The following is a 13,024-nucleotide window of genomic DNA, read 5'->3' as shown; positions in this document are numbered from 1 at the left end:
GCTTTCGTTAATTTTAATTATTTTTTTTCCCCAAATTTTGCGCAGCACCAGCGCTTTACTGTCCTTGTTGTACTGAAGAGTACTGTACACATGTACTGAAGAGATATCTCACCGATGGGACCTGAATGGTGGTTTGCGAATTTCCACAGTCGTAACAATATAGAGGATGTGATGGATATGATGTACATGTTTATATAAAGGATGTGATGGACATGATGTACATGTTTATATAAAGGATGTGATGGACACGATGTACATGTTTATGTAAAGGATGTGATGGACACGATGTACTTGTTTATATGTAGGATGTGATAGGCATGATGTACATGTTTATATGTAGGATGTGATGGACACGATGTACAAGTTTAAAAAAAGGATGTGATGGACACGGTGTACATGTTTATTTAAAGGATGTGATGGACACAATGTACATGTTTATATAAAGGATGTGATGGACATGATGTACTTGTTTATCTGAAGGATGTGATTGGCATGATGTACATGTTTAGATGAAGGATGTGATTGGCATGATGTACATGTTTATACAAAGGATCTGATGGGCACGATGTACATGTTTATATAAAGGATGTGATGGGCAGGATGTACATGTTTATATCAAGGAGGTGATGGACACGATGTACATGTTTATATATCGGACGTGATGGGCATGGTGTACATGTTTATATAGAGGATGTGATGGGCATGATGTACATGTTCATATGAAGGATGTGATTGGCATGATGTACATGTTTATATGAAGGAATTTATTGGCATGATGTACATGTTTATATGTAGGATGTGATGGGCATGATGGTCATGGTGTACATGTTTATATCAAGAACGTGATGGGCATGATGTACATGTTTATATAAAGGACGTGATGGGCATGATGTACACGTTTATATCAAGGACGTGATAGGCATGGTGTACATGTTTATATAAAGGATGTGATGCACATGATGTGCATGTGTATACAGAGGATGTGATGGGCATGATGTACATGTTTATATGAAGGATGTGATTGGCATGGTGTACATGTTTATATCAAGAACGTGATGGGCATGATGTACATGTTTATATCAAGGACGTGATAGGCATGGTGTACATGTTTATATAAAGGATGTGATGGACATGATGTGCATGTTTATATAGAGGATGTGATGGGCATGATGTACATGTTTATATGAAGAATGTGATTGGCATGATGTACATGTTTATATGACGGATGTGATTGGCATGATGTACATGTTTATATATAGGACGTGATGGGCATGATGTACATGTTTATATAAAGGACGTGATGGACATGATGTACATGTTTATATAAAGGACGTGATTGGCATGATGTACATGTTTATATGAAGGACGTGATAGGCATGATGTACATGTTTATATAAAGGACGTGATAGGCATGATGTACATGTTTATATCAAGGATGTAATAGGCATGGTGTACATGTTTATATAGAGGATGTGATGGGCATGATGTACATGTTTATATGAAGAATGTGATTGGCATGATGTACATGTTTATATGACGGATGTGATTGGCATTATGTACATGTTTATATATAGGACGTGATGGGCATGATGTACATGTTTATATAAAGGACGTGATTGGCATGATGTACATGTTTATATAAAAGACGTGATTGGCATGATGTACATCTTTATATGACGGATGTGATTGGCATGATGTACATGTTTATATCAAGGACGTAATGTGCATGATGTACATGTTTGTATAAAGGACGTGATGGGCATGATGTACATGTTTATATCAAGGATGTAATGTGCATGGTGTACATGTTTATATAAAAGACGTGATTGGCATGATGTACATCTTTATATGACGGATGTGATTGGCATGATGCACATGTTTATATCAAGGACGTAATGTGCATGATGTACATGTTTGTATAAAGGATGTGATGGGCATGATGTACATGTTTATATCAAGGATGTAATGTGCATGGTGTACATGTTTATATAAAGGATGTGATGGGCACGATGTACATGTTTATATCAAGGACGTGATGGGCATGATGTACATATTTATATCAAGGACGTGATGGGCATGATGGACATATTTATATCAAGGACGTGTTGGGCATGGTGTACATGTTTATATAAAGGATGTGATGGGCATGGTGTACATGTTTATATAAAGGATGTGATGGGCACAATGTACTTGTTTATTTAAAGGATGTGATGGGCATGATGTACATATTTATATAAAGGATGTGATGGACAAGATGTACATTTTTATATGAAGGACGTGATAGGCATGATGTACATGTTTATATAAAGGACGTGATGGGCATGATGTACATGTTTATATCAAGGACGTGATAGGCATGATGTACATGTTTATATCAAGGCTGTGATTGGCATGATGTGCATGTTTATATAAAGGATGTGATTGGCATGATGTGCATGTTTATATATAGATGGGCACGATGTACATGTTAATATAAATGATGTGATGGGCATGATGTACATGTTTATATCAAGGATGTAATAGGCATGGTGTACATGTTTATATAGAGGATGTGATGGGCATGATGTACATGTTTATATGAAGAATGTGATTGGCATGATGTACATGTTTATATGACGGATGTGATTAGCATGATGTACATGTTTATATATAGGACGTGATGGGCATGATGTACATGTTTATATAAAGGACGTGATTGGCATGATGTACATGTTTATATGACGGATGTGATTGGCATGATGTACATGTTTATATCAAGGACGTAATGTGCATGATGTACATGTTTGTATAAAGGACGTGATGGGCATGGTGTACATGTTCATATCAAGGATGTAATGTGCATGGTGTACATGTTTATATCAAGGATGTGATGGGCATGGTGTTCATGTTTATATATAGGATGTGATGGGCATGATGTACATGTTTATATAAAGGACGTGATTGGCATGATGTACATGTTTATATGACGGACGTGATGGGCATGATATACATGTTTATATCAAGGACGTGATTGGAATGATGTACATGTTTATATATTCGATGTGATGGGCAGATGTACATGTTTATATATAGGATGTGATGGGCACGGTGTACATGTTTACATAAAGGATGTGATGAGCATGATGTACATGTTTATATCAAGGATGTGATTGGCATGATTTACATATTTATATATAGGAGGTGATGGGCATGGTGTACATGTTTACATAAAGGATGTGATGGGCATGGTGCACATGTTTATATAAAGGATGTAATGGGCATGATGTACACTGTACATGTTTCTATTAAGGACGTGATTGGCATGATGTACATGTTTATATATTGGATGTGATGGGCACGATGTACATGTTTATATGAAGGATATGATGGACATGATGTACATGTTTATATATGAGATGTGATGGACATGATGTGCATGTTGATATAAAGGATGTGATGGGCACGGTGTAGATGTTATATAGGAGGTGATGGGCATGATGTTCTTGTTGATATATAGGATGTGATGGCATGATGTACATGTTTAAATAAAGGACGTGATTGGCATGGTGTACATGTTTATATGAAGGACGTGATGGGCATGATATACATGTTTATATCAAGGACGTGATTGGCATGATGTACATGTTTATATATTCGATGTGATGGGCATGATGTACATGTTTATATATAGGATGTGATGGGCACGGTGTACATGTTTACACAAAGGATGTGATGAGCGTGATGTACATGTTTATATCAAGGATGTGATTGGCATGATGTACATGTTTATATATAGGATGTGATGGGCATAATGTACATGTTTATATATAGGATGTGATGGGCATGATGTACATGTTTATATTGTTACGAATTTGGAATTTAATTGCACAAACATACAGGTTCCCTTAGTCAGCTATGTCGATAAGTTCATGTTCCCTAGATAGCTCACCTTTCATTGTTTAAATGTTTTGAAATCGATTAGATGCGCTGCGGATCTATTTCATACTGAGGGAGCGAGCAATGGAGACGTCCCTCCCCCTCTTCTGCGAAGAGGAAGAAGAACCCTGCAGTGACGTCAACAACTCCCTCCCACCCGTGGTTGAGCGGAGGGTGGATCACGAGGCCATGAGTCATGCCGGGTGTGGGGGAGGGGGTGCAAAGGATAAAGAGGAGACTTTTTCTTTGTTCCTGTGGGAGTCCCGTGGTAGGGCTGAGTTCGTAAAGAGTCCCGTGGCAGAGTTCGTGTGCTGAGTCCCGTGGGAGGAGTAAGCTTTTTTGCATCGGAGAGAGCAGTCGTTCAGCAAGCCATCGGGTCCTGCTTGGCTTGCTTGGCTTGAGGCCTTCGGAAGCTTTTTGCTTTGGCTGGCTCAGTGAGCTTCGGCCGCTGCTTTGTTTTGGAAGGAACTTGAGCCAGTTGTTCGGCTCGAGCTGCGAGTGGAGGCTTCTTCCTCTTCTTCCTCTCCTTGGTTCGTGGAGCTTTTCGTTCTCCATTTTGTTTCCTGGCTTGGTGTGACGCATCGGCCTCTTCTTGGAGTTGTATCCTCGGGGAAGCGACGATCGACAGGAAGGATCGGTGCCTCGTCTCACCGGCACGTGTTGAGAAGCGCGGGAGGATTCGCGGGAGCTCGGGAAGGATCGCGGCGATTGGATCCAGCTCACTCTCGCTGGAGCCCGGGTCTGGACAAGTTGAAGACCACACGAGGTGGAAAGGTTCGAGTCAAGCTCTGAGTTTCAGCTCACCTGTCCTCCGAGCTGGAGCTCGTGATTAAAGGCCTCAGCCACCGTTTCGTGTGTGTGTGTGTGTGTGTGTGTGCGTGCGCGCGCGCGTACGTGTGTCCGTGGGCCCGTCTAATAAGTAGGAACTGCTGTTAAGTGTAAATGACTGTACATAATAAATAGACGGTTGTAGTTCTTTTGTCGTGCTTTTGTTGCTTGTGAAATTGCATCCGTGTTTTGCCTTATTTAATTGCATACGGGTTTCATGATAATTAATGTCCTTGTGTGAATGTAAACTGCTCGTTGCGTCCATTCCCTCATTGACTGAACATTTCGTGTGTTGGGAGTAAAAAAAGCCGTCGGTTTGCCATAAGGGGGACATTTGGACGGACGGTTCTCGGCTATTACGCCGCTCGGAATCATGCACGGACAAGCTCGCCTCGACGGTTTGTTCCGAACGAGTTCGTCGAGGGTGGAATACCCCTGTAGTTGGATCACATGGGTATTTAGGTACATTGAAGATTGGCAATCGACCCTACCCCACGTGATCTGCCGATTGACGTATTTCGGTTCTTGTACGTGGACCCGTCGCTCGGAGTTATCCGGGCGGCAATCTATATTCCGGGCGATCGGTCGGGCCGACTCGACTTGCAGCTCCGTTCAGAGCTGTCGGTGGCGGCTGACCCCGCGGCCGTAACAATATATCGGATGTGATGGGCATGATGTACATGGTTTTCTATACGATGTGATGGGCATGATGTACATGTTTATGTAAAGGATGTGATGGGCATGATGTACATGTTTATATAAAGGACATGAATGGCATGATGTACATGTTTATATTTAGGATGTGATGGGCATGATGTACATGTTTATATATATAGGATGTGATGGACATGATGTTCATGTTTACATAAAGGGAATGATGGGCATGGTACACATGTTTATATAAAGGATATGATGGGCATGATGTACAATGTACATGTTTATATAAAGGATATGATTGGCATGATGTACATGCTTATATATAGGATGTGATGGGCATGATGTACATGATTACATAAATTATGTGATGGGCATGGTGTACATGTGTATATAAAGGACGTGATGGGCATGATGTACATGTTTATATAAAGGATGTGATTGGCATGATTTACATATTTAAATACAGGATGTGATGGGCATGGTGTACATGTTTATAAAAAGGATGTGATGGGCATGGTGTACATGTTTATATAAAGGACATGATTGGTATGATGTACATGTTTATATTTTGGATGTGATGGGCATGATGTACATGTTGATATAAAGTATGTGATTGGCATGATGTACATGTTTATATTAACGACGTGATGGGCATGATGTACATGTTTATATAAAGGATGTGATGGGAACGATGTACATGTTTATATGAAGGATGTCATGGGCATGATATACATGTTTATATAAAGGATGTGATTGGCATGATGTACATGTTTCTATCAAGAACGTGATGGGCATGATGTACATGTTTATATGAAGGATTTGATTGGCATGATGTACGTATTTATATCAAAAATGTGATGGGCATAATGTACATGTTTATATAAAGGATGTGATGGGAATGATGTATATGTTTATATGAAGGATGTGATGGGCATGATGTACATGTTTATAGATAGCATGTGATGGGCATGTTGTACATGTTTAGAAAAGGATGCGATGGGCACGAAGTGCATGTTTATATAAAGGACGTGATTGGCATGATGTACATGTTTATATAAAGGACGTGATGGGCATGATGTACATGTTTATAGATAGCATGTGATGGGCATGGTGTACATGTTTATATAAAGGATGTGATGGGCATGAAGTGCATGTTTATAGATAGGATGTGATGGACATGATGTACATGTTTATATAAAGGACGTGATTGGCATGATGTACATGTTTATATAATGGACGTGATGGGCATGATGTACATGTTTATAGATATAGGATGTGATGGGCATGATGTACATGTTTTTATTAAGGATGTGATCGGCATGATGAAAATGTTTATATAAAGGGCGTGATGGGCATGATGTACTTGTTTATGTAGAGGCTGTGATGGGCATGATGCACATGTTTATATAAAGGATGTGATGGGCATGATGTACATATTTATGTGTAGGACATGATGGGCATGATGTAAAATTTAGATAAAGGACGTGATGGGCATGATGTACATATTTAGATGAAGGATGTGATGGGCATGATGTACATGTATATATATAAAGAATGTGATGGGCATTATGTACATATTTATATGAAGGAAGTGATGGGCATGATGTACATTGTTATATAAAGGATGTGATTGGCATGTTGCACATGTTTATATAAAGGATGTGATCGGCATGATGAAAATGTTTATATAAAGGGCGTGATGGACATGATGTACTTGTTTATGTAGAGGCTGTGATGGGCATGATGCACATGTTTATATAAAGGATGTGATGGGCATGATGTACATATTTATGTGTAGGACATGATGGGCATGATGTAAAATTTAGATAAAGGACGTGATGGGCATGATGTACATATTTAGATGAAGGATGTGATGGGCATGATGTACATGTATATATATATAAAGAATGTGATGGGCATTATGTACATATTTATATGAAGGAAGTGATGGGCATGATGTACATTGTTATATAAAGGATGTGATTGGCATGTTGCACATGTTTATATAAAGGATGTGATGGGCATGATGTCGATGTTGATATAAAGGATGTGATGGGCATGATGTACATATTTATATAAAGGATGTGATGGGCATTATGTACATATGTAAAGGATGTGATGGGCATGATATCCATGTTTATATGAAGGATGTGATGGGCATAATGTACATATTTATGTAAAGGATGTGATGGGCATGATGTCCATGTTTATATGAAGGATGTGATTGGCATGATGTACATGTTTATCTATATATAGGATGTGATGGGCACGATGTACATATTTATATGAAGGATGTGATGGGCATGATGTCCATGTTTCTAAAGGATGTGGTGGGCATAATGTACATATTTATATGAAGGATGTGATGGGCATGATGTACATGGTTATATCAGGAATGTGATTGGCATGATGCACATGTTTATATAAAGGATGTGATGGGCATGATGTACATGTTTATATAAAGGATGTGATGGGCATGATGTACGTGTTTATATAAAGGATGTGATGGGCATTATGTACATGTTTTATAAAGGATGTGATGGGCATGATGTTCATGTTTATATTGAGGATGTGATGGGCATGATGTACATGTTTATATTTCGGATGTGATGGGCATGATGTACATGTTTATATAAAGGATGTGATGGGCATGATGTACATGTTTTCTAAAGGATCTGATGGGCATGATGTACATGTTTATATAAAGGATCTGATGGGCATTATGTACATGTTTATATAAAGGACGTGATGGGCATGATGTCCATGCTTATATAAAGGATGTGATTGGCATGATGTACATGTTTATATTTCGGATGTGATGGGCATGGTGTACATGTTTATATTTCGGATGTGATGGGCATGATGTACATGTTTATATTTCGGATGTGATGGGCATGATGTACATGTTTATATTTCGGATGTGATGGGCATGATGTACATATTTATATAAAGGATGTGATGGGCATGATGAACATGTTTATATAAAGGACGTGATGGGCATGATGTACATGTTTATATAAAGGATATGATGGGCATGATGTACGTGTTTATATAAAGGATGTGATGGGCATTATGTACATGTTTTATAAAGGATGTGATGGGCATGATGTTCATGTTTATATCGAGGATGTGATGGGCATGATGTACATGTTTATATTTCGGATGTGATGAGCATGGTGTACATGTTTATATTTCGGATGTGATGGGCATGATGTACATGTTTATATTTCGGATGTGATGGGCATGATGTACATGTTTATATTAAGGATGTGATTGGCACGCCGTGTATATTTCGCCTTTAAGATGTGATGACCTCACCCTTCATATTTTGATTTCATTTCAATGTGTACTCGTAACATCGTTTCTTTGTGAGATTGCTCATCCAAATCCAGACCCTGATGAATGAGGATCGGATATACCTTCAGGCTCCGAGGTGCCATCCAATGCACATGGTCACTTTAACATCAATAATTCACATACAGTACAACATGACACGTTTTCTCGTGGTCCCTCACATCTCCTCAACTCCCTTTTTCTCCCGGTGATCACCCATTGCACTACTTAACGATATCTCTAATAACTGCAGACATTGCTTTCATTCCATTGTCCTTCAGGGAGGACACGCAAAGTCTCAGAAATGGCATTGTGTGTGTTTTTTGAGTGAAATTTGTCGGCTCTTTTTACTTTGATGCGTGTGACATGCTTTGTTGTGCAAACAGTCACGGCGTTAAATAATTACACTCGGTTTTGTTTCCTTAAGTCCCTTTATTTACCTTTCATTATTTGACACCGGCTCCACTTTATGAACCTCATTACCCACGCACATCACTCCCCGGAACAGCTGTGCAAATTCACGTTTGGGTAGATCTCGTGCCTCATCTTTGTGCCCGTGGTTCTGCCCTTCCCTTTATTAGCTCGGAAGGCCGCGGCCCATTTCGGGCGACGATACCGGAGAGGCAGGCTGGCCGCGCCGCCGATAGTTGGAATAAAAATCTATGGGGACCGGTGGACGCACAAAGCCGGTGCACACGGATTGATGACCAAGAGGCCAGCTCGAGATGCAGCCTGTTTTGATAAAAGCAAAGTTGCTGCCAAAGCATTTTCCAGCAATATCCGGGATCGTGCAAGTGAGGGAATTAATGCTGCGGGTGCCAAGCCAAGAACCTGGCCTGTCCGGCAGCCTGATGAGACCTCGAGCCGAGCCCTCAGCCTCTTCTGCGTAATGGCTGCAACTGTTGAAACTTTACGAGACCGCCCACCCTAATAAACAAACAAAGCATGGCGGAGGTATCTGCAGGCGAGTGTCGGAATGGATCCCAGATGTATGACCGCCACATGTCTTGATGATGTTTCGGGGTGGGCTGCGAGGGTTCTTTGTGGGTTGTTGAAGCAGGAAAGCCTGGACGTTGTCTCTGCTTTGGGTATGATAAAAAAACAAAAACTGAGTGCATCTTGTGATGCCAAATGCTTGCCGGTTGAGGCTTCTTTTGGTTATCGGTTACAAATTGGAAAATTTTATGCTCGGCATCGATATCGAAGGCTGTCTTCGGCATATATCTAATCGACCAAATGTGCGGATGTTTATCGGTCAATTCCATGGAACGCCCCCACAATCCGAGCACGTGCTTGTGCCTGTCGTGGTAATTTGAATTGCTTTGTCTTTGTGGTGCCTCATATCCGTGAATAAGGTTCGCCTGATGGGACACTTTTCTCGACATTTAACTAATTAAAGTCAGTACAGCAGTGGCAGAAATATACAATGCATCTCCATAAGCTTGTCTCGACTCCTTGGGAGATGCCATTAGGTAGTCTGTCGTATGACCCATCCTCAAGTGAATGTTTCATGAATTCCTGATAAAGAATGTGATGCCGATGCTGTGACAGAAATGTGACGCCACTAAATAAGCCGATCGAGAAACAATGATGGCTTCTCCAGTGTTATCAAAGACACTTTTTCACTGTTTGGGTGGGACAACCTGCTACTCATGAGTTCCTTGCTAAGCCAAGACCTGGAGCTTTAATTTGCATGACTTGCTAATGGAGACGAGGCACAATTGTTCTGGCGGTTGCAGTGAAATTGCTTCCTTTGTTGCTCGCAAACCATAATCGGTTCACGTTACTGGCCTGAAATCTCAATTTCACGATGTAAAATGTGCTGTTGTCGTGCAGGATTTGAGTACAGTGATGATGAAGATGAGGATGATGAAGACGAAGAAGAAAACAGTGATGTTGCAGCATACCGGCTTGGTGTGATGTCTCGCTACTCCACCGCGCTCACAAGTTCCGGTTCTGGGACATCTATGTCAATGCCTGCCAGCCTCGCAAGAACTCCTGCACAGCTGTCTCTGGTGCAACTTGAGGCCAAGCAAAAGGCCTGGAAGAAGAAGGAACGCGAACGTCTCATTGGTACGTGCATCAGCATAGTTACCTCCACCACGGAAGGTGAAGGAGGTTATGTTTTCACCCCTCTCTGTCTGTTTGTTTGTCTGTTTGTTTGTCTGTTTGTTGTGTACAGGATATCTCAAAAAAGTTTTGGACATACCTGGATGAAATTTGGTGCGCAGGTTCGGTGTGTGACACGGACGAGCTGATTAGATTTTGGTGAAGATCCGGATCCGGATCCGACTACTAGAATTTTTAAGTGATTCTTCACCATTGAGAGATAGGGCCCAAAATGGACATATAGCATGATAACTCAAAAAGTCGTGGACGGATTCAGATTAATCTTGGTGGACATGTTGGGTGTGTGACGAGGAAGAATTGATTCAATTTTGTTGAAGATCCGAATCCGGTTCTGGATCTGATAAATTTTTTTCAGTGATTCTTCACCATTGAGAGATGGAGCTAAACCGATATATAGCACGATATCTCAAAAAGTTGTGCACAGATTTGGATGAAACTTGGTGGACAGGTTGGGTGTGTGATAAGAAAGAAATTATTTGATTTTGGTGAAGATCCGAATCCAGATCTGGATACGATGATTATTTAATTTCTAAAGTGATTCTTCACCATTGAGAGATCGGGCCAAAAATGATAAAGTACTGGATAGCACGATATTTCAAAAATGTATTGGGATCGATATGTTCTCCAGGATCAGGCATGGCGTGGCAGAGGTATGTGCGCTACCGAGTGCCCTTCTCTTTTAATTCCTGCTTTGCTCTGCTGTTAATAACATAACATTAGTAACATTGTAATAATAACATTGCCGACCAAATACTGCGGCGCTTCCCCGTTACTATGGGAGTGCTTTTCTTTGTCTTCTTGTCTTCCTCCACCACACTATTAGCTGTAAATCTTACACTACTTGTCATCCAGATTTGCCTGGCACATTGACCTCTTCAAAAAAAAAATTTGGATGGGGGTTGATGTATGGCAGAAAGTCAGGACAGTTGTAATGCCACTTAAAGACAATACCAAAGCAAGGCCTCACTATAACCTGGAAGTTTGAGGCAAACATAATAATTGGACTTTACCGTGAAAAGCAATGTGAACCGAGTTGAGGAATAAAATATGTTGATGGCCGGCTGTCATTACATGACACAAAAGGAAGTTACTTTATGCATTTTTAGTAACCGCCAAGGAGGTTAAGTGGTGAACCTGTTATGTTGATTCCGTTTCTGCAGGGGTGGATTTGCAATTCTCGGACTCAGATACCGATGTGAAAGTGAAGCAAAAGACTGAGGAAATGACACACTCTGGCAAAACCTCACTGCCAGCAAATCACAAGCAGCAAAAGCTTGGCAGTAAGGCCATGCCACGACCGAGCGGGAAGGTTCCCAGGACTGGAAAGCAGAAGGATGGACGGATGTCGGGAGGAACGGATGCAACCAGAAGGGACGTGGCAGATACCAGCAAGGTGTATGGTGGAAATGATGTGTGGAACTCTGGCGGTCTCACAGTATCCAGCTTCCTTGGTACGACTACACAAAGCCAAAGCAAAGCAAAGCCGTCAAAGGCAAAAATCAGTGTAAGTCTGTCATTTCACTTTTAAATGAATTTCGATGCCGCACTCAAGTAGATATTTTGACAAGACATCGCATGACATTTTATGTAACAACATGAAACATGAGGATAGAACAGAAAACTCACCATCATTTATCGAGTGTCCTTGTTACTGCTGTGTTCTCGGCATTGCGAAGCATCATTACTCTGATGAAGATTACAAGCAGTGGACACACTTTGGGTGTGAATGCCTTCCCAACACCTGAGAGTCTATTATCAATGGTTTTTGTCATATTTATTCTTTTTTTATGGAAACAGCATTTCCCATGCCCGCACCCCACCTTCTATGTGTCATGTCATATATCAACGACTTCCCATCAATGTCACTTGCATAAGTCATCTTTCTCACATGCACCATCTCATGATGTCACTTTGCCTCATTATGCATAATGTGTTCTTTTTATTTTGATTCCAGAAAAAGAAGTGCAAGAAACTAACTGCCAGTATGCAGCCTCCGAGAGCCAGACTGCCTGCTGTTCTCAGTGGAACCACCAAATGTAGTGGAAAAACAAAGACTGGAAATCTCACGTGCAGAAACAGCAGGACAACTCAGAAAGGGGTATTGGCATGTGTTGCATTAGTGTTTCATTTCGTTTACCAAAATTCATTTGTATGTAACACA

General features: G+C 40.7%; 1 protein-coding gene across 7 annotated transcripts in view; it reads left to right on the top strand.

Annotated features, from left to right (window-relative positions):
- TNRC18 (trinucleotide repeat containing 18) overlaps nt 1-13,024 on the top strand; it is a 136,195-nt gene that overhangs the window by 99,933 nt on the left and 23,238 nt on the right. For all 7 annotated transcript variants that reach the window (XM_085892944.1, XM_085892940.1, XM_085892939.1 and 4 more), the window contains 3 exons: nt 10,570-10,806; nt 12,024-12,367; nt 12,818-12,961. In XM_085892944.1, the coding sequence (XP_085749070.1) occupies nt 10,570-10,806; nt 12,024-12,367; nt 12,818-12,961 (725 nt within the window). The remainder of the gene's footprint in view (nt 1-10,569; nt 10,807-12,023; nt 12,368-12,817; nt 12,962-13,024) is intronic.

The sequence above is a fragment of the Eptatretus burgeri genome, chromosome 8 (assembly GCF_056783735.1).
Source record: "Eptatretus burgeri isolate ZD-2024b chromosome 8, Ebu_testis_v1, whole genome shotgun sequence".
In the NCBI taxonomy this organism is placed as follows: Eukaryota; Metazoa; Chordata; class Myxini; order Myxiniformes; family Myxinidae; genus Eptatretus; species Eptatretus burgeri.
Note: the sequence above shows the minus strand (reverse complement) of the source record. Positions and strands in the feature narration are given on the sequence as shown.